Source organism: Bubalus kerabau, chromosome 10, assembly GCF_029407905.1.
Source record: "Bubalus kerabau isolate K-KA32 ecotype Philippines breed swamp buffalo chromosome 10, PCC_UOA_SB_1v2, whole genome shotgun sequence".
Taxonomy (NCBI): domain Eukaryota; kingdom Metazoa; phylum Chordata; class Mammalia; order Artiodactyla; family Bovidae; genus Bubalus; species Bubalus kerabau.
Window position 1 is genome coordinate 82695532 of NC_073633.1, and position 23707 is coordinate 82719238.

At 36.5% G+C, this 23707-nt stretch overlaps 1 protein-coding gene across 5 annotated transcripts in view; it reads left to right on the forward strand.

Annotated features, from left to right (window-relative positions):
* FUT8 (fucosyltransferase 8) overlaps nt 1-23707 on the forward strand; it is a 329084-nt gene that overhangs the window by 250643 nt on the left and 54734 nt on the right. For all 5 annotated transcript variants that reach the window (XM_055538372.1, XM_055538374.1, XM_055538371.1 and 2 more), the window contains one exon: nt 12034-12271. In XM_055538372.1, the coding sequence (XP_055394347.1) occupies nt 12034-12271 (238 nt within the window). The remainder of the gene's footprint in view (nt 1-12033; nt 12272-23707) is intronic.

Genomic DNA, 23707 nt, shown 5'->3' on the forward strand with positions numbered 1-23707 from the left:
CAGAGCAACTAGAGAAAAGCATTTTATTAGCTGCAATGCTTCTGAATCAGAAAACATGGAAGCCAGAAGTGGTAAGATATTTTTAAAGTGTCAAAATGAAAGAACTAACAACCCAGAATTCTTCATGCAGTGAAAATATAAGATAATATAAAGACATTTTCAGATGAAGGAAAACTAAGAGAGTTTTTTGCCAGCAGACTTGCTCTAGAAAAGGAAATTCTTCAGGCAGAAAATGATAACAGAAAGAAACTTGGACTGTCAGGAATTAAAAAAAAAAAGTACAAATGAAAGGGTGGATGTAGGGTAAATGACTGGTTTGCTCCCCTTATATTTGATGGCGAAAATCAAAATTTATAACATTGTCTATTATAGTTTTCAATGTATATAAAGGTAACTTTTTTTCATTCTCAGTTTTTCCTGAGATATAAAGGTAATTTTTAAGACAACTATACCATAAAAGAGGAGCGATAAAGGGAGCTAAAAGTTAGTAGGATTTCTGCATTCCACTTGAAATAGTAAAATGTTGGTATGAGTAGACTATAATAAAGTCTGTGTACATAAACTATAATACCCAGTGCTGCTATTTAAAATACTCTATGACAAGATGTACTTAAAAAAAAAAAAAAAAAAAACACTATAGACAAGTCAATATTGAATACTAAAAGAGGTTCAGAGCATGCACAGGAAAGCAGAAATAGGTGTTGGATTTTGTCAAGTGCTTCTTCATATTAATTAGTGTTAATTAAACTGTTAATGGTTACATTGAGTCAATTTGGAATACTTAACCAGCTTTGCTTTCCTAGAATAACCCTACTTGGTCATGATATATATATATGTGTGTGTGTGTGTGTGTGTGTGTATAAATGATAAAAAATATTTTGACATATGAATATTTAATAGAAATAGAATCATACAATATGTGACCTGTCTGCTTCTTTCACTTGGCATAATATTTTCAAGTTTCATACATGCTGTAGCTTGTTTTAGTATTTCATTCCTTGTAAGGATATTCCAGTATTTGTCCATTCATTTGTTGATGGACCTTTGGGCTGTTTCTGCCTTTTGTTATTTGAGTACTGCTAAGACATGCCTCTACATGTATTTGTTTGAGTATCAATTTTCAGTTCTTTGAGAATATACTTATGAGTGGGCAGTTGATTTTTGAGAGGGGTGCAGAAGCAGTTCAAGGTAGGAAGCATAGTCTTTTCAATGAATGATGTTGAAATATTGGACACGTCATAAGCAAAAAATCACCCTTGACCTAAACCTCACATTCTACTTAAAATTACTTAACTCAAAATGGATAGTAAATCTGACATAAAATAAATGTGATATGTCAAACTATAAAGCTTTCTATATGTGAAACTATAAAGAAAAACTTAGGAATAAATCTTTATAACGTAGGCTAAAAAGTTCTTAAACATGACACCAAAATGGCTCATAAAAGAAAAGGAAATAAAGTGGACTTTATAAAAATTAAAAACTTTCGATCTGGGAATGTGACCCTTTAAAGAAGATGAAAAGGTAAGCCATAGACTAGGAGGAAGTCTGCAAATCACATGTCCAAGAAAGGTCTTGTATCCAGAATGTATTAAGAACATTCTAATCTCAATAATCAGAAACAGTTCAGTTTAAAAAATGGGTAAAAGTTTTGGACAAGTTTACCAAAGAGTAAATATGAATGACAAATAAGCATATGAAAAGGTGTTTAAATCATTAACTATTTTTAAAAATGCAACTTAACAATACAATGAGATACCATTACATACCTCAGAATGGCTAAAGTAATGCTGAGCAGCTAGCCCTCTCATAGATTCTTCATGGGAATGTAAAATGGTAGAACCATTCTGGGAAACAGTTTGGCAGTTTGCTGTAAACTTAAACTTGACTTTATCGTGTGATTCAGCAATCATACTGCTGTACACTCATCCTAGAGAAATGAAAACTCATGGACACACAAAAATGTATATACTCACATACATGGCAACTTAATTGTAATGATCAAACCTTGAAAACAACCCACATGTCTTTCAGTGGGTAAATTAACTGTGGTACATTCCACATAATAGAATACTACTCAGCAATAAGAGAATGAACTATTGATACACACAGTAACTTGGATGGATCCCAAGAGCATTATGCTAAGTGATAAAAAGAGATCATTGGTTCTGGAGATTAAGGTTTGAAGAAGGGTGTGACTCTAAAGGGGATAATGTATAAGGATTTTTTTGTGTTGACGAAATAGTTTGTGTACTGATTATGGTAGTAGTTACATGAGTCTGTATAGGTTTTGAAAGTACTACATCAAAACAAACAAACAAACAAACAAAAAGATGTGCATGTAAAAACCAGTGAAACCAAATAAGATCTGTTTTTGTTGTTATTCAGTCACTCAGTTGTGTCTGACTTTGCAACCCCGTGGACTGTGGCATTCCAGGCTTCTATGTCTTTCACTATCTCCCGCAATTTGCTCAAACTCATGTCCATTGAGCCAGTGACGCCATCCAACCATCTCAGCCTCGGTCACCCTCTTCTGCTGCCCTCAATCTTTCCCAGCATCAGGGTCTTTTTCAGTGAGCTGGCTTTTCACATCAGGTGGCCAAAGTATTTGAGTTTCAGTGTGAGTCCTTCCAATGAATATTAAGGTTGATTTCCTTTAGGATTGACTAGTTTGATCTTGCTGTCCAAGGGACTCTCAAGAGTCTTCTCTGGCACCACAGTTCGAAAGCATCAATTCTTCAGCGCTCAGCCTTCTTTATGGTCCAGCTCTCACATCCATATATGGGAAAAACCATAGCTTTGACTTTATGGACCTTTGTCGACAAAATGATGTCTCTGCTTTCTAATATGCTATCTAGGTTTGTCATAGCTTTTCTTCCAAGGAGCAAGCATATTTTAATTTCAGGGACCATCTGCAGTGATTTGGGATGCCAAGTAAATAAAGTCTGTCACTGTTTCCATTTTTTCCCATTTTTCCCCCATCTATTTACCATGAAGTAATGGGACCAGATGCCATGATCTTAGTTTTCTGAATGTTGAGCTTTAAGCCAACTTTTTCACTCTCCTCTTTCACTTTCATTAAGAGGCTCTTTTAGTTCCTCTTTTCTTTCTGCCAGTAGGGTGGTGTCATCTGATATCTGAGGTTATTGATATTTCTCCCCGCAATCTTGATTCCAGCTTATGCTTCATCCAGCCTGGCATTTCGCATGATGTACTCTGCATATAAGTTAAATAAGCAGGGTGACAATATACAGCCTTGATGTACTCCTTTCCCAATTTGGAACCAATCTGTTGTTCATGTCCGGTTCTAACTGTTGCTTCTTGACCTTCATACAGGTTTCTCAGGAGGCAAGCAAGGTGGTCTGGGATTCCTGTCTCTCTTAAAAATCTATTTTGTAGTTAATAATGTTGTTTAACATCAGTTTCCTGATGTTGATAATCAGGAATTCTGGTTAAGTAAGATGTGTTCTTTGAGGAAAGCTGTGTGGAAGGTTCACAGTAACTACTGTTTTTGCAATCTATTGTGGGTCTTAAATTATTTACAAATAAACATCAAAAGATGTAGAGTTAAAGATTTTCAAAAGTAAAGAAAATAACATGAATTGGTTAGAGCACTGTTATACTGAGGCAGTGAGAAAAGTGATCTAAAGAGGTTTTTTAATTAAAATAATAATAGCTAAGGATTTCAAAGAAATTTTAACCTGCTAATAGTAGATTCTCAGTGCTTGGCCAGCTACATGGAAAAGTGGGACAAAGCCTCTATCCAGGAGAAGTAGTAGCAAGATTTGACATCTGGTTTAATTATTGTTGATGGTTTGATTTAAAATCAGTGAGGGACAAGTGCTGTAAGTATCGTTTCTACCCCGAAGAATGGCATTTTGCAGAATGTACAGTGTTAAGTTATTCTTTTATTTAAAACAAAACAAAGCCTTTGCACAAGAACAAAATTCCAGCTACTGTTTCTCTTTTGTGTCTGCTAATCTATTTTAGTTTTGAATACTATATAAGACACAGCTAACCTTTCTGGAGCTTGTCTTTATTTTTATCCTTCTTTCCCCTTCTTCCCTCCTCTTTTCCCTCTCCTACCCGATTCCCTCAGCCCTGTATCTACCCTCCTTCTCTCTTCCCTCCCTCTCTCTTCCCTTCTCCTTTTCTCTTCCCCCTTTCACATACTACTGCCTTCTCCCCCCTTTTCCCCTCTCTCTCTCTTTTTTTTTTTTTTTTGTAGAGACTATCTGCCAGTATGAGGAAAGCCCCATAAGTCTTGTTAAGTAAAATAATGGTGGATGGAAGGGCTTTCCGAAATTCAGCCTTAATTTTGTAAAGCGTGCTAGTTTTAACCTGACCAGTTCAGTTGGTTCTGAGACCTGGGAATCAAGCTGTCAACTTAGGAAGAAATATTGAAGGTGCTTGAGGAAATTCATTTTCTATGCATTCATGTAGGATTGGCAGAATCAGGCTCCTCAGATAACAACTTTTCCTCTCTAGCCTTGGAGGGAGTTGTGTTTACATTCGATTTTGAATGAGAGAATTAAGCTTGGATGCATCTCATTCCTTCTCTGTCTTTCCTCTGTGGCCCTATGGAAGCAGACAGTGTTCCTAAGGTTGCTCTGGTGTACCGAACTTGACACAGAGGTCTTTTAGGGACTGTCTGGAATACCCAGAGGTGACAGAACACTGTCTCAGAGACTATCAGTGGAAGAAATTCTGCACTTTGTTGCTTTCTACTGGATCTATAGAATTTCCATCTTTTTAAAGATGATTTTCAGACATTCAATAGAGATTTCTAGGCAAAGGGCAAAAGTTTAAAAAATGAATTTAAAGTAAGCCAGTTACTGGCTTTACTTATCAAGAAGAGCTTTTCTCTTCTATAACCATGTAATAACTACCTACCTTTTGCTTCAATCCATCAGGATAACAGTCTGTAAACTATGTATCTTGATCTGTTACTCTTAAAACGTTATGAAATACCCACAGGGAAATTGATTTCCTGAAGCACTGGGTGGCCTACTTGTGAGTAAGCTAGTTTTTTCCTTACTATTAATATTTACAACAGATTATTCTTCTCTGTGTGTGCGCGCTCAGTCCTTTCCAACTCTTTTCAGGCTTATAGACTGTAGCCCTCCAAGATCTTCTGTCCATGGAATTTTCCAGGCAGGAATACTGGAGAGGGTTGCAATTTCCTACTCCAGGGGATCTTCCCGACCCAGGGATCAAACCCATGTCTCCTGCATTGGCAGGTGTCTAGAGGTGTGAAAAGCACACCTTAATACTACTTTAACTTTGCTATGAAAATATTCTTAATACGTTAAAAGACAATGATTTCCGGTGTTGGCTTTTGAAAATGAGAATGCTTTTTAACTTTCTCTTTCATGGTTAACTATGCCCAGAGTCTTTATTTTAATTACCACTATGCAGTACTTTAATTCCGCTGTTAGCTTCATTACATTCTCTGCTTTGGTTTCTGAAAATAATTTTAGAGAAATAAAACCAAATTGTTTCCAATACAATGAAGTGTTTTCACCACACTATTAATGAATCTTTTCTTCATTACCACCACAAACCTAGATGTTGCGAATGTTTTTAAATAAGCAAATTAAAAACTATTTTGTCTTGTGATTATAGTAAACAAAGAGCACAATAAAATTTAACTTACCTAACTCAATCCTCTAGTTTTTACTGACCTTTCTTTATTGGAAATAGCTATCTGTCGTTCAATTCCTCCCTATAGAAGTAATGTTATTAGAGAGAAGCTGGAAGGATTCCCAGGGTTTTGATTCTTTAGTGTAAGACTTGAAACTGTAAAACTAATAGAACAAAAAAGAGGGGAAAAGCTCTTTGACATTGGTCTTGGCAGTGATTTTTTTCAGATATGACACCATAAGCCTAAGAAAGAACAACAACAAATCAATAATGAGACTATATAAGACTAAACTTCTGCACATCAGAAGACATACGAGGAGTCTTCAGGTATATGCAAAGGTGCTCAGTATTCCTAATCATTAGGAAAATGCAAGTCAAAACCACGATAAGCCAGATCACCTTATAATTGTTAGAATGGCTATCATCAAGAAAGACAAAAGATAGTAAATGTTATGGAGTATGTGGAGAAAAGAAAACCTTTATACCCATCCCTGTTGGTGGAAATGTAAATTGGTAGAGCCATTATGGAAAACAAGATGTTCCTCAAAAAATTAAAAGTAGAACTACCATATGACTCCAGCAATCCCACTTCTGAGTATGTATCTGAAGAAAATAAAATCAGTGTCTCAAAGAGATACTTGTACACACATGTTCACTTCATCATTATTCACAATAGCCAAGATATGGCAACAACCTATGGTTCTGTCAGTGGATGAAGGGATAGAGAAAGTGTGTGTGTGTACAAACAGCAATGGAATGTTATTCAGCCATAGTAAAAAAGAGAAAATCCTGTTATTCACAACAGCATGGATGAACCTGGAGGACACTATGGTAAATGAAGTTTGACACACGAAGACAAATACTACGAATACTCACATATATGAGCAATCTAAAAAACTCAAATTCATGCAAGCAGAGAGTAGGACAGTAGTTACCAAGGTCAGGAAGGTGGGGAAAACGGAGATGTTCATCAGATGGCACGAAGTTTCAGTTACGTGGGATGAACAAGTTCTAAAGAGTTAATGCACAGCATGGTAACTGTAGTTGTTAATAATAACACTGTATTGTGTACTTGAAATTTGCTAAGAGAGTTGATCTTAACTGTTCTCCTCACCAAAAACCAAATTATAACTGTGTGAGATGATGGATATGTTAATTAGTTTAACTTTGGTGATCATTTCAGTTTTTACCTATTTTAAAGCAGCCTATTATACACCTTAAATATATTCAGTTCTTATTTGTCAAGTAGACATTCATAAAGCTGAGAAAACAATGACCAGCGAAGTGCTGTGAGCCCACCCTTTCCACTGCATCTTTTGTTGGAGGCTTCACAGGGAGGGGACAAATAAGAGCACTGAGCAATGGGTCAAGACCTGAGTTCTGAATTCTGGCTTGCCACCAGTTAGTATATTTTTGTGACAATAGATTTGACATCACCTTTGTCTTGTACGTGCAGTCCTGTTGAACTAACAGTTAGTGAGCACTTACTCTTTGCAAGAGATGCCTGGAGATATTATATCCAGTTTATATTGACTAAATGCTTTTGTTTGTTGTTGATTTAGCCTTTTTCTTCAGTGTTTTGGTCCAGGAAATTACACTGTGACTGGAAAATTTTCCTCTGAAGAGGCTTTTATTTGTATGGAAAATCTAAATAATCTTGGCAAAAGGTTTTATCTGTGATTTAAAAGCCATAGAATTGATACTGTTTTGTAATATTACATCAATCTCGATTACTACTAATTTATTAAGTGAAGGAAGTAGAAATCTATCAATCCTGGCGGTGCCTAAGTTATATAATAATGCTTATGGTTTACTAGTTAATTCAAAATTATTCTCTTTTTTAGCAAAATAGAAATTGAACTGGCTTCCTAATTAAACTGGCTCTTCACATCCCAGAGTGACTATTTTTGTGTTGTAACCCAAGTAAATCAAGTATTTTAGCATTTTGATGGTGCCTTTCGTGAATTAGTAATCATTTAGGCTTAAGAGATGCTGCTTCCTTTAATATATTGTATTAGTTAGAGGAATATTGATTTAAATATGCTTCCCAATGTTTATTTACAGGACAGTGAAAACAAATGCAGATTTCAGTTCTGTTGAGATAGGGTCATTCTTAGAAACTAACAGTGTCAGAAGAAATGCCTCAGGTAGTGTTTAAAAAAAAAAAAAGAGCTGAACAAAAGAAATACAGAAGAACTCTGTTTTATCTCAAGTCCTTATTTCTTATATGTACTATGGTGACAGCTTTACTGCAGAATTATAACTGTAAAATTGTTACATAACATTGTTAGCTTATAAGGGCCCGTGATTGGGCCACCTCATAGCACTAAATACAAATAGAACAGCATTTATCCAGTGTGAAGTAATGTCTCTTGAGATTATGAGGATAAATGAGATAGTATGTTTGAATTAGCTTTGAGTGTATACATGTGTTTTAGTCTCATATTATCTCTGAGATAGAAGGATGGTGAGCAGGGAGCGGTTATGGGGAGAGGTAATTTTTATCTCAATTATACATTACCAAATTGAAGCAAAAATCACAAAATTGAATTCATAACAGAGCTTGAATTAGGGAAAAAACTTGTATCTTAAACCTCTCTGTAGTTCTTCAAGTAGAACATGATATCTTAAGTAATTTTGACAAATTTACCTCCTATTCTAAAACTTAAATAGCATCACCATTGAAAGGAGCAAGAATACATGTATCTGTTGATGAGTCTGACTTTAAGAAGACCTGGTATTACAAAACCCTACATTTTAAATATAATTTATAGAGTTTGTAAAGTAATTTCACTTTGCCCTTCACAATTATTCTTTGCATTATGGACTATCATTGAATAATGGAAAAAGTACATTTACTTAGTATTTCAAAAACACAATAAATTATATGTTAAAGGTTTATTTTAAATGCAGTTTTATTCATAACCCTTTCAGTCCAACTGAAAGTGATTTTTCTGTTCCTTAATTCCTTGTTTACCATGATCTTAAAACATTTAAATTGTCTACTATTGTGGTTATTTATGTGTAGAATTTCTTATTCTATTGGATTGTCATACATATCCCATGTTTCCTTGTATACATTTAGTGCTTAATAAATATTTATTAAATGAACAAAGTTTCACCTATACTTGATCACTCAGTGATAATCAAGGCAAAAGGAGGGAGAAGTAAGACTCTCTCCCAGGGGACTTATGGGGGAACATTTTCATTCTATATTTCCCCATCTCCCACTCACCAACAAGAATTGCTTCTTAGTGAGCCTCTATCTGCTGAAAGTGTACCATATTCCAAGAGTGTGTGTGTGGTGTGTGTGTGTGAGAGAGAGAGAGAGAAATGGAGATAGGGAGGGAATGAGAGAGGGAGAGATGAGTGGAGGGAGCAGCGTAAAACCATAAGGAGGGGAAAAGGCAAAAGAATTACAGTGTAGAACAGAATTATCTGCTGCATTTTGGCATTTCTAGTAGAGAAATATAGAAGAGAGTGCATTAGGCACACAAGAAACAAACAAAAAACAGATTTTATCATCAGAAATAGCTAGCCTGATAGAATGATAACATGATTAAAGTAAAGCTTTTAGTAATGAAGCCCTTCTCTATATTCTTGCTTACGAATAATACATACACACTTCAAGTGTTTTGCAGACATCAACAGAAAAGTATAAAATGAGGATCAGTGGTAACTGACAAAGTCTGTTTGGTAAGAAATTTGGAGATTATGTATAATGAATGTATGTATGTATAACAATGGCTCTGTTTCACGTTTCTAGAATTCCATAAATCTCTTTATTTGTTGCTACTTCGTAACAGTGGTGGATAACAAAGACTTAGCTCTGATAATGGGTTTTCTTATATAAGGTTCCTTTCCATTAGAATAAGTCCCTATCCATCTCAGAGTTGTTGCTTTGTTTACCTATTATATATCTGCTTTTTTTTTTTTCTAGATATTTATTCTGATGAGCCTAATCTTGTGTTAGAACAAAAACTTTTTATGTTTCTTGCTATCTCTCTCTTTTTTATGAATATTTTATGAATAAGACCCTTTGAATTTTGCAGACTTTTAAATATCATTTTGGTTAAAAAAACAAAAATGGGCTATAGCTCTGAGTCTTTTCAGTGTTTTGTCTAACTATTATCATTCCAAACAGCCATTCATTTTCTCTTATCACTCTCTGCCTTAGAGTCTTCCATTGGTTACGTGTATATGTAGACCTTTCTCATTCCAGAACAAAACATAATAGACTTTTTTCCCTTTCTCTGTGTTATCTTTGACATTACAGGAAGATTTAATATATTCTGTCACCAGCTTACTTGGAGACACATTAAGACTCTTGAAATACGCTTCATTTCATAAATTATCCTCTTTTCCTTAGACTTCAGTTCTTGAAACATTGGGTTCTAATTAAACTCTTTTCTCAAGAAATACAGGTATATTTTTTAATGTAGATGTGAGCCTACTTTTCAGAAAAAAAATCTACAGTTTGAAAACTAAATGTCAGATGTTTTAATTATTATATTCCTTTACTCTCTTTTTTCCTTAAAAAAAATTAAAACTAATATGAGATATAATATGGAAAACTGGTTGTGAGGTATATGGGATCTCTGTACTAACTTGGCAATAATTCTGTACATCTCAAAGCAGTTGTAAAAGAAAATGTTTATTGAAAAATATGTGAAGGACATTTTCATTCATATGAATTTCAGAAATATTCAGGGTGTTTTATTTCTTACAAATCATGAAAAATCTAACAAATGTCAATACTCTTTGCACTCTTGAGTTAATAATAAAGCTTTGAATCAGTTTGAGAACATTATTTACTCCCAGATCCTTGAATAATATTGTAAGAAAGTAAATGAATTGGTCTTCCAACATCACACCCCCTCTGTTCCTCTCAAATCTTCCGTGGCTAAAGTGGGAATCTTTATAGCTTGAGGAGTCTGTCCTTGAGTTCAGTCTCAAGCAAAGAGAATCAGCAGCTCTAGAACTTGATTGAGGAAACAGCATTGACCACATCTTGCTGAATTTTGTTTGGGCTTTCTTGAATTCTTAAGGGCTCTAACTCTTTACAAGACTCTTGATGATATAGGTTCTTCTTTGATCTGAAAGGACTAGCGTGCAGTGGCACATCTGAATATGAAAGATAATTCTGAAAGTAATTGTGTGTTGCATTTTCCCTTCTCAGCTTTTTTTTTTTCCAAATCATTTTATAGCCTAATCATCCTAGCTTTTGTTTCTAGGGCTCTACTTGACATGACAAGTATGATGATGACATGACAAGATGATGTCCCTAGAAAATAGTTGTAGATTTGTGGTTTGGCAACTGCTTTATTAAAGGCTGATATAAATTGAGAACTGATTACCTTGCTTATTGCTATGTGGAAGAAAAGATGCTGTTCCTGAAAGTACCCATTCTTTCTCTCCCGGACCTACAGACAGAAGAGCTTGAAATTCTCAGGCTAAGGAGTCCTTGTCAAAACAGATTTTTATTTGAAGAACTAAGCTGCCTAGGGTATTTACAAATAGCCCAAATGAAATATGATGGGGCTGATACCTTAGAAAGGGAAAAAAGAATTTTTCACATTTGCTTAACCCCACTGGACCCCACTGGACCCATTGTTAGATAATACAAATAATATTAAAGTGTTTTAACCACTTGCTAGTCATCTTATATCAAAGTATGTAAATAAGAAAAAATGGATAGCCTGATTAAAAATTTGCATAACATATTCTCAATATATCTGATATAAAGCATGTTCTACATTTTATTTTGAAAATTACTAGTAGCATCAATTTTGTTTTCTTAAAGTCCTATGACTGATATTTTTTAACTGTTGAACTCATATCCTTTTATAGTATTCAGTGGCTTTACTTCCATAATGAAAAAGTCCATTTTGTTGGTGACATTTTGAAATCTGGAATAGGTAGAATTATTAGATAAATTATAGTTTTTCCTTTAAGATAATTTGAGTTTCATCTGTGAAGGCAATAAGCTCAGAATGCTGAAGTGCAGCTGGAGTAAATGAACTATTTTGCTCCTTTTATCAAGATTTCAATGTGTGCAACTTTGAGTTCAAAGAGGATCATACTTGCATGTTCCGAGTGATAGAGAAGTGAAAGAGTATTATTATTTTTTTTATGTAACTGCTTAATTTCACATTTGTTGGTGATGTTTCTGAAGTAACTGATATTTTTCACTGCCATCTCCCAAAGTATGCACATAAAATTTTCAGTGGATTCTTTGAAATCTAATCTTAAAAACTAAATTCCTTGCTTATTAAGATATACTGGACTGGTCCTGGCTTATTATATTGGTTTTTGACATTTGCCACCTATAAAGAGAAGTTAACATTTCCATAGTTAATTGTCGCCTTTGTTTCTCTTCCTTACTGACAGAATCCCAAGGACTGCAGCAAAGCCAAGAAGCTGGTGTGTAACATCAACAAAGGCTGTGGCTATGGCTGTCAACTCCATCATGTGGTCTACTGCTTCATGATTGCATATGGCACCCAGCGAACACTCATTTTGGAATCTCACAATTGGCGCTATGCTACTGGAGGATGGGAAACTGTGTTTAGACCTGTAAGTGAGACCTGCACAGACAGATCTGGTGTCTCCACTGGACACTGGTCAGGTAAGAAGCCTGTGCAACTTGTCATCTCTCTGTGTTGAAGTACTGCATAACTAAGTTATCGGATTTCTACTTACAACCTTATGGATCATAGTGTTTTTTCTCTGCATTGTGAATACCATACATTATCCAGATAAAATCTAAAATAGTAATATTTTATTCACAAAGTGTTTCATGATAAATGTCCTATTTTTTGGCCACACCACACAGCATGCAGGAATCTTAGTTCCCCAACCAGGAATTAAACCTGTGCCCTCTGCCATCCTAATCACTGGACTACCAGGGAATTCCCTCATGATCAGTTTCATCTCTAATGTTCATTTTTATCTGGATCTAGCAAAATCACTAAGTTTTTTCAAGGAACATAATTTATTCTTTCAATGATGATGATGTACCTTCTCTTTTTGGGGTGGTTTCACATTATTGTACTCATTTGATCCTTGTAATTATAACATAGATTGCTGGTTCTCAGACTTCAGCATGCATGAGAATTATCTGGAAAGCTTATTAAAATACTATTTTCTATTCAGTAAGCCTGAGACAGGGCCTGAAATTTGTATTTCTGACAAAGTTTCCAGGTTCAGGGACCATACTATGAGAACCACCTAGACAGTGAAGGTACCTTTATCTCCATTCTATAGTTGAGGATAATGAAGCCTAATTTGTTTATGTGATTTTAATTTTATTCAGGAAACATTTAATGAGGAACAATGTGTTTAAGGTACAATGCTAGACATGAGAAGAGATGCAAAGATGAGCAAGAAATTTCTCTCCAAGGACTTGGTAATAGAAGGGATAGAGTATAGATAGAGTTTCTTACCACTAGTCTTTTATTTTTTCTACAGTGATGATCTTTAAATAAGGTCCAAAGTTGGGCTGCCTTTGTTAAAATCTTTGCTGTATCTTTTTGTAATCTTGGGCAAGTAAACTTAACCTAGGCCTTCATTTCCTCATCTGTAAAATGAAGAGTAACAATTTACTTACCTCTTTGAGTTGTTGATAGGATTAAGTGCACTAATATGTATAATGCACTTAGCACAGTACCTGACATATAAGCTCAAGTAATTGTTAGATGTCTTTAATAGCCTATATTCACTGAGGGCCAATACTGTGACATATACGGAACTAAGTGATTAGGTGAAATGCATAGTAAGTCACTGTGCTATCTCTGCACTCACATCTTATGAGAAGTCCAGTATTTTTCAAAATGCTGAGGCATTTCAGTTAATGTAATTTCTTATGGAGCTGAGCACCTTTTTTTCACACATTAAAACACTAGATGTGAAATAAGGAGCTATGTCATTGGCAAAGTGAGTAACTTTAGTTCCTTTGTTTCTTTTTGCCTCCTTTGGGGAATACAGGTAATACTTCACAGAAATGTCAAGAAAGTTAATTGGGTAATTTCTTCTATAAAATGCTTTAAGTTGCTCTATAAAATGTCCTTTATGGATTTAAAGTATCATCTTGTGATATGAATTTTGTCTTCTTTAGGAGCCTTATTCTGTATATCAGCATTTGTTTTTTCTTTGTAGCTCACTTCAAATTTTAAAGTGAACCTCTTAATCTAAAACTTAGCCGAGCTTTAGTTTTGAGGTTTCCTCTTCCATTGATCCGGCCTCTCAAGTCATCAGTGGTAAAGAATCTGCCTGCCAGTGCAGGAGACACAGGAGACATTCAATCCCTTGGAGGAGAAGATGGCAACCCACTCCAGTATTCTTGCCTGGAAAATCCCATGACAGAGGAGCCTGGCAGGCTTCAGTCCATGGAGTCACAAAGAGTCGGACATGACTGAGCGACTGAACACACACGCACTTCCATTGATCTGGTCTGTGGTTTATAGCTGGTACAAACAGATTAGGTGTCAAGGTTAGGGAGATACAGAAAAAGCAACTCTTAACAGTCTCACTGTGGCTAACTTTTCATTTTGTGTACTTAGTTCAGTTTCAAGCTTCTTTGATTGTGGAAGCATATAACCTGCAAAGAATAAGTTTCAGTATTTCAAAGGAGAGATAACTTTATGAGTAGTAGTCAGTTAATAAAAAAAAAGTGAAAAGTTAGCCTCACTAGAATTACCAATTTGGTATATAGGTTGGCTATGCCAATATGCTACAAGTAGTTATTTGGTTTGTTTGATTGTAATCCTTCCTTATATATTTTGTAGTATGTAGTGGCAACTATTGGAGAAGGAATGGCACCCCACTCCAGTACTCTTGCCTGGAAAATCCCATGGATGGAGGAGCCTGGTAGGCTGCAGTCCATGGGGTCACGAAGAGTTGGACACTTGCTGAGCGACTTCACTTTCACTTTTCACTTTCATGAACTGGAGAAGGAAATGACAACCCACTTCAGTGTTCTTGCCTGGAGAATCCCAGGGACGGCGGAGCCTGGTGGGCTGCCGTCTGTGGGGTCACACAGAGTCGGACACAACTGAAGCGACTTAGCAGCAGCGGCAACTATAGAACATGAAGGCTAAAAATATAAAATATGGAGAAGGGAATGGCAACCCACTCCAGTATTATTGCCTGGAGAATTCCGTGGACAGAGGAGCCTGGTGGGCTACAGTCCATGGGGTCACAAAGAATTGGACATGACTGAGTGATTGAGACTTTCCCTTTACTTTGAACAATACCTGTTATAGTAGACATGATACTTTTGGAAAAGAGTCAATTGTATTTTTATGCATCTAAAAAACAGCAGTTAGAAAATGTAATTACTTTTGCACACAAAATATAATATTCTCAGGAATAATAATTAACAAAAACTAAGGATGACTGTTACACTGGAAATTATAAAGTGCTACAGACAGCCAATAAATACAACCAAAATAAATGGAAAAAAAAAAATATATAAAATAGACAACTAATGAGAACTTACTGTATAGCATATGGAAATCTACTTAATGCTCTCTGGTGATGTAAATGGGAAGGAAATCCAAAAAAGGGGGTTATATATCCACATATGGCTGATTCACTGTGCTGTACAGAAGAAAATAACATTGTAAAGCAACTGTATGCCAATAAAGTATTTTTATGAAAAGGTTTGAATTTGAAACATTCAGAATTTCTTCATGTTACAGTTAAACAGATTTTCAAAATCATCCTTACTTTTTTTATGTGGACTCTTACTTAAGACCTGGTAGATACTAAGTGGCTTATCCACAATCACACAACTTATAAATGACAGAACTCTGGTTAATACATTCACTCTACCTACCTCCAGTCTAAGTCCTTCGTAGCACGCTATCATCAAATGCCTTACCTAGCAGAATAATGATTAGAAGCGTAAAACAGTCTTTAATGTCTGGGAACTAGATAATATGATGAATTTAGTAACTGAATCCTCTTTTCTCCCTCTATCCTGTAACTTTTCCTGAATCTTTCATATAATTTTAGGTACTGAAGAGTTACCAATGGTATTTTCTTCTTAGTCATTTGCTGTCCCTGATTAAAGAAATCATTTTATCATGGTATCATAGAATTATAATTTTAATTAAATATATCTTTGCTTTTTCACTGCAGATACTGTATAAAATCATACATCTTTCTTCATGCTAATGAATTAACCTACGCCTCTTGGACACCTTTAATTAAACTAGTAGTTATTTTCAGTGTTCTTTCAGAATTCATTATAAGTAAAATAACTTAGATGCTAATCTTATATCCAAAGGAAGAGACTTATTTTAGAACTTGGAATACTTTTAATTTTTATGAAGGTATGATTGCCATCACTTCTATGTCTGTTTATATACACTGTCTATATATGTACCTTTTGAAGAAACCTATTTCTAGAATTGGAGAAATCATAATGAATTTTAATAAGCTCTTTGACATTAATCCATCAGTTAACCATAAGTCAACTAAATCTGTTATTGTTCTGACTTGTACAACGATTTTTAGGATACTATGACACAACTGCCATGAAATTATTTCTGTTTATACTCACTTGACACGAAGTGCCTGCAGGTGGAATTTAGTGATTTCTGTGCAAATATGTCACCAGTATAGGAATTAGTATGCACATTTGATCATTTGAAGAGCCAAATCATAGCCTGTTGTAAGTTCAATTCTTTGTTTTTCTCCTTCATTTTTTTATATTTGTGTATGAAACCATACCATTTCTGTCCTATATTGAGCCCATCTTTGCATGAAATGTTCGTTTGGTATCTCTGATTTTCTTGAAGAGATCTCTAGTCCTTCCCATTCTGTTGTTCTCCTCTTATTTCTTTGCATTGATAGCTGAAGAAGGCTTTCTTCTCTCTTCTTGCTATTCTTTGGAACTCTGCATTCAGATGTTTATATCTTTCCTTTTCTCCTTTGCTTTTCGCTTCTCTTCTTTTCACAGCTATTTGTAAGGCCTCCCCAGACAGCCATTTTGCTTCTTTGCATTTCTTTTCCATGGGGATGGTCTTGATCCCTGTCTCCTGTACAATGTCATGAACCTCATTCCATAGTTCATCAGGCACTCTATCTATCAGATCTAGGCCCTTAAATCTATTTCTCACTTCCACTGTATAATCATAAGGGATTTGATTTAGGTCATACCTGAATGGTCTAGCGGTTTTCCCTACTTTCTTCAATTTCAGTCTGAATTTGGCAATAAGGAGTTCATGGTCTGAGCCACAGTCAGCTCCTGGTCTTGTTTTTGCTAACTATATAGAGCTTCTCCATCTTTGGCTGCAAAGAATATAATCAATCTGATTTCGGTGTTGACCATCTGGTGATGTCCATGAATAGAGTCTTCTCTTGTGTTGTTGGAAGAGGGTGTTTGTTATGACCAGTGCATTTTCTTGGCAAAACTCTATTAGTCTTTGCCCTGCTTCATTCTGTATTCCAAGGCCAAATTTGCCTGTTACTCCAGGTGTTTCTTGACTTGCTACTTTTGCATTCCAGTCCCCTATAATGAAAAGGACATCTTTTTGAGGTGTTAGTTCTAAAAGGTCTTGTAGGTCTTCATAGAACTGTTCAACTTCAGTTTCTTCAGTGTTACTGGTTGGGGCATAGACTTGGATTACTGTGATATTGAATGGTTTGCCTTGGAAATGAACAGAGATCATTCTGTCGTTTTTGAGATTGCATCCAAGTACTGCATTTCAGACTCTTTTGTTGACCATGATGGCCACTCCATTTCTTCTGAGGGATTCCTGCCTGCAGTAGTAGATATAATGGTCATCTGAGTTAAATTCACCCATTCCAGTCCATTTCAGTTTGCTGATTCCTAGAATGTCGACATTCACTCTTGCCATCTCTTGTTTGACCACTTCCAATTTGCCTTGATTCATGGACCTGACATTCCAGGTTGCTATGCAATATTGCTCTTTACAGCATCAGACCTTGCTTCTATCACCAGTCACATCCACAGCTGGGTATTCTTTTTGCTTTGGCTCCATCCCTTCATTCTTTCTGGAGTTATTTCTCCACTGATCTCCAGTAGCATATTGGGCACCTACTGACCTGGAGAGTTTCTCTTTCAGTATCCTATCATTTTGCCTTTTCATACTATTCATGGGGTTCTCAAGGCAAGAATACTGAAGTGGTTTGCCATTCCCTTCTCCAGTGGACCACATTCTATCAGATCTCTCCACCGTGACCCGCCCATCTTGGGTTGCCCCACTGGCATGGCTTAGTTTCATTGACTTAGACAAGGCTGTGGTCCTAGTGTGATTAGATTGACTGGTTTTCTGTGAGTACAGTTTCAGTGTGTCTGCCCTCTGATGCCCTCTTGCAACACCTACCGTCTTATTTGGGTTTCACATAACAGAAGCAGAAGATATTAAGAAGAGATGGCAAAAATACACAGAACAACTGTACAAAAAAGATCTTCACGACCCAGATAATCATGATGGTGTGATCACTGACCTAGAGCCAGACATCCTGGAATGTGAAGTCAAGTGGGCCTTAGAAAGCATCGCTACGAGCAAAGCTAGTGGAGGTGATAGAATTCCAGTTGAGCTATTCCAAATCCTGAAAGACGATGCTGTGAAAGTGCTGCACTCAATATGGCAGCAAATTTGGAAAACCCAGCAGTGGCCACAGGACTGGAAAAGGTCAGTTTTCATTCCAATCCCAAAGAAAGGCAATGCCAAAGAATGCTCAAACTACCGCACAATTGCACTCATCTCACACGCTAGTAAAGTAATGCTTAAAATTCTCCAAGCCAGGCTTCAGCAATATGTGAACCGTGAGCTTCCTGATGTTCAAGCTGGTTTTAGAAAAGGCAGAGGACCAGAGATCAAATTACCAACATCCGCTGGATCATAGGAAAAGCAAGGGAGTTCCAGAAAAACATCTATTTCTGCTTTATTGACTATGCCAAAGCCTTTGACTGTGTGGATCACAATAAACTGTGGGAAATTCTGAAAGAGATGGGAATACCAGACCACCTGACCTGCCTCTTGAGAAATCTGTATGCAGGTCAGGAAGCAACAGTTCGAACTGGACATGGAACAACAGACTGGTTCCAAATATGAAAAGGAGTACATCAAGGCTGTATATTGTCACCCTGCTTATTTAACTTATATGCAGAGTACATCATGAGAAACGCTGGACTGGAAGAAACACAAGCTGGAATCAAGACTGCTGGGAGAAATATCAATAACGTCAGATATGCAGATGACACCACCCTTATGGCAGAAATTGAAGAGGATCTAAAAAGCCTCTTGAGGAAAGTGAAAGTGGAGAGTGAAAAAGTTGGCTTAAAGCTTAACATTGAGAAAACGAAGATCATGGCATCCGGTCCCATCACTTCATGGGAAATAGATGGGGAAACAGTGGAAATAGTGTCAGACTTTATTTTTCTGGGCTCCAAAATCACTGCAGATGGTGACTGCAGCCATGAAACTAAAAGACACTTACTCCTTGGAAGGAAAGTTATGACCAACCTAGATAGCATATTGAAAAGCAGAGACATTACTTTGCCAACAAAGGTTCGTCTAGTCAAGGCTATGATTTTTCCAGTGGTCATGTATGGATGTGAGAGTTGGACTGTGAAGAAGGCTGAGCACGGAAGAATTGATGCTTTTGAATTGTGGTGTTGGAGAAGACTCTTGAGAGTCCCTTGGACTGCAAGAAGATCCAACCAGTCCATCCTGAAGGAGATCAGCCCTGGGATTTCTTTGGAAGGAATGATGCTAAAGCTGAAACGCCAGTACTTTGGCCACCTCATGCGAAGAGTTGACTCATTGGAAAAGACTCTGATGCTGGGAGGGACTGGGGGCAGGAGGAGAAGGGGACGACAGAGGATGAGATGGCTGGATGGCATCACTGACTCAATGGACATGAGTCTGAGTAAACTCCGGGAGTTGGTGATGGACAGGGAGGCCTGGCGTGCTGCATTTCATGGGGTCGCGAAGAGTCGGACACGACTGAGTGACTGATCTGATCTGATCTGATGAAACCATATCCTTTGTAGTAAAATGCTGCTGTTTAGTTGCTAAGTGGTTTCTGACTCTTTGTGACCCCATGGACTGTAGCCTGCCAAGCTCCTCTGTCTATGGGATTTCACAGGCAAGATACTGTAGTAGGTTGCCATTTCCTTCTCCAAAAATTTGGTTTAGTGAAGCAGAATATAAAAATTATGCTTCCAGTTGAAAATAATAATCTTTCCTTGTTACCTACAGCTGTCATGTTGGTTCTAAAGTTGTTGATAAAATGGTCAGATATTTTTCTGTATTGAAAAGTGTTTCCTAAACCTGAACTAACTACATATAATAGGCTTGATTCATCTAAATAGATTCCTTATGATAATTTAGAATGGGAATCTTGGAATTTAATAGTTTGAAGTATATTTCAACAGTAATTGATTTGTTAAATTTTGTTGACTGTTTTAGGCTATGTTTAACTACCGGTTTCCAAGATACTTTTGTAGTTGCTATTTACTCTTGAATACATTGATTTAGCAGTAGGGAACTTAAACCATTTAAACTCAGTCCTCCATTATTTTTTTCCCTTCATATTCAGATTAGCAATTAAACCATTTGGGTGTTTTGCATTTCCTTCTCTTGTCTTTCATTGTCATAAATTGAACTGAATTACTTAATTTGATAAATCTAATTGAAAAACTTTCTTTTAAATGAAAATAATGATTAGTAAGAAACAGTGCTTATAAATATGAAAAAATTTAATGCCCTAGATGTATCTGATTTAAGTGTATGTTTAGATAGATTGCTGCTTGCTTGAAAAAGTTGGCTTAAAGCTCAACATTCAGAAAACGAAGATCATGGCATCTGGTCCCATCACTTCATGGCAAATAGATGGGGAAACAGTGGAAACGGTGGCTGACTTTATTTTGGGGGGCTCCAAAATCACTGCAGATGGTGACTGCAGCCATGAAATTTAAAAGACGCTTACTCCTTGGAAGGAAAGTTATGACCAACCTAGATAGCACATTAAAAAGCAGAGACATGACTTTGCCAACAAAGGTCCATCTAGTCAAGGCTATGGTTTTTCCTGTGGTCATATATGGATGTGAGAGTTGGACTGTGAAGAAAACTGAGTGCTGAAGAATTGATACTTTTGAACTGTGGTGTTGGAGAAGACTCTTGAGAGTCCCTTGGACAGCAAGGACTACATACTATCTGGTCAGCCTGGGGGAAAGGCAGACAACTAGAACAAACAATTAAAATTTATTGTGACATGGGTAAGTCCATAGTACTCTAAAGTACATATCTAATGTGTATTTGGGGTTCTTCTGCCTAAGGCCCCTTATCTTGTACTCAGTCATGTCCGACTCTTTGTGACCCCACGGACTGTAGCCTGTCAGCCTCCTCTGCCCCTGGGATTTTCCAGGCAAGAACACTGGAGTGGATTGCCATTTCCTGCTCTAGGGGATCTTGCTAACCCAGGGATCTAACCAGTGTCTCTTTGGTCTCCTGCCTTAGCAGGCAGAATCTTTACCACTGGGCCACCTGGGAAGCCTAAAGCACTTACATAATGCTATGTTTCCTGCATTTTATTTAAAATTTGCATAATTGTTGTCTGTAGGACAATAATTTTGCATTACCGTTTTATGTAGAGAGAATGGGAAGGTAATTTAGTTTTCTACCTTGGTTGAGCAGTTTTTTTTCCAATTATATTAGAGATGTAATTGACATATAACATTTTATTAGTTTAAGATATACAACATAAGTTTAGTAAAAATCCATCTTCTCACATGGCTACAAATGTTTTTTCTTGTAATGACAACTTTTAAGATTTACTCTCTTAGTTACCTTCAACTCTACAATACAGTATTGTTAACTCTAGTCACCATGCTGTATGTTCAGTTCAGTTCCGTTCAGTCGCTCCGTCGTGTCTGACTCTTTGCCACCCCATGAACCGCAGCACGCCAGGCCTTCCTGTCCATCACCAACTCCTGGAGTCCACCCAAACCCATGTCCATTGAGTTGGTAATGCCATCCAACCATTTCATCCTCTGTCATCCCCTTCTCCTCCTGCCCTCAATCTTTCCCAGCGTCAGGGTCTTTTCAAATGAGTCAGCTTTTCACATCAGGTGGCCAGAGTATTGGAGTTTCAGCTTCAACATCAGTCCTACCAATGAACACCCAGGACCGATCTCCTTTAGAATGGACTGGTTGGATCTCCTTGCAGTCCAAGGGACTCTCAAGAGTCTTCTCCAACACCACAGTTCAAAAGCATCAATTCTTCGGTGCTCAGCTTTCATCACAGTCCAACTCTCACATCCATACATGACCACTGGAAAAACCATAGCCTTGATTAGACGGACCTTTGTTGGCAAAGTATTGTCTCTGCTTTTTAATATGCTATCTAGGTTGGTCATAACTTTCCTTCCAAGGAGTAGGCGTCTTTTAATTTCATGGCTGCAATCACCATCTGCAGAGATCTTGGAGCCCAGAAAAATAAAGTCAGCGCATCCTCAGAATTTATATATCCTTTTCTTTTGGAAGTTTATACTTCTGACAACCATTACCCCTTTCCCCCAACTTTCCCTGCCTTCACCTCTCTTTACCTCTGGCAACCACCAGTCCATTCTCTTTTCCAATGAGTTTGGTTTTTTTAGATTCCGCATACAAGGGAGATCATACAGTGCGTGTGTTTCTCTGACTGACTTATTTCACTTAGCATAATATCCTTAAGGCCTGTCCATTTTGTTGCAAATGACAAGGTTTCTTTCTTTCTCATGGCTGAATAATATGACATTGTGTGTGTATAAAAATGTGTGTGCCTATATATATACATATACGTGTGTGTATGTATTATTTTCTTTATTCATTCATTCACCGATGGACGTTTGAGTTGTTTCCAATGGTTGAGTTATTATAAATAATGCTGCAGTGAACATGAGGGTGCAGATATCTCTTCAAGATAGTGATTTCATTTCCTTTGTATATCTACCCAGAGATGAGATTGGGGGATCATATGTCATTGTATCATTAAACTCTTTAAGCAAATACCTCAGGTTAAAAGGAAAATCTTTAGCAAGCTGAGACAAATTAAATTATACTTTAACTTCTTCCTGTGAAACTAATATTTGTGACATTTACAAAACTACTCAGATGTCTGTTGAAGTCCTCCAAATAATCTAACAAGCTTGTATCCTTAACAATGACTGATCTCAGATGGACTGATTGATAAACTAATGATATGGTTGATAATCTATAGACATAACCTGTTAGGATAGACTATGGACCTCCTTCTACATAGCATTTTTACAGTAGTATTTTTGTGATTAATTAAGTAGAATATGAAATAAGTGCATTTAATATTTTAGATCCCTTGTGCTGCAAAAATATCTTTATTTCTCTGTTTAGGTAATGTGAGGAAGAGGAGAGGATACTGGTCTATGAGTTTAACTGTGTCTGATCTCAGTTCTGTTGTTTTTAGCCTTCTGAACTTAAGCAGTTAATTATCACTTCTGAACCTCAGATTTGCTTTAATAAAGCCCCTGATATTCAATACTTATATCCCTACACACTTTTATGGGACTGTAGTCATAAAGGAAAGTGATTAAAAGCTATAAAAGGTATTAAGATGATTTTCACACAGAGTTTCTTTTCATTGTCTATGTTTGGTCCCCAAGTTTTAAAACAAAAATGTTGTAATGGAATATATTGTTAGATTATAATTTGCAAAAATAGAAAAGTTATCCTTTATTCTGAGATGAAAACTAGGCCTTTATAAGGACTTCATAGACAGTTTTCCCTTTTAAAATTAAAAAGTTACATGGAAAAATTGAAAGAGATCCAGAGAGGAGAAATCACTTCTGAGAATAACCTCTAAGCACTAGACTCGCTCTGCTTAATAAACCCAACAATTAAACATAGTAAAATTCTGGACCAGTCAGATAGTCTGTCTGCAGCTGCCTTAATATTTTTTCTATACCAGTATACCTGAGATAGAAGGTATACTCCTACCTATAACAGTGGCTCACTATAATTAGTGATTTTAAAATTGTCTGTGTCTGTGGGAACGGGATGGTGGTACA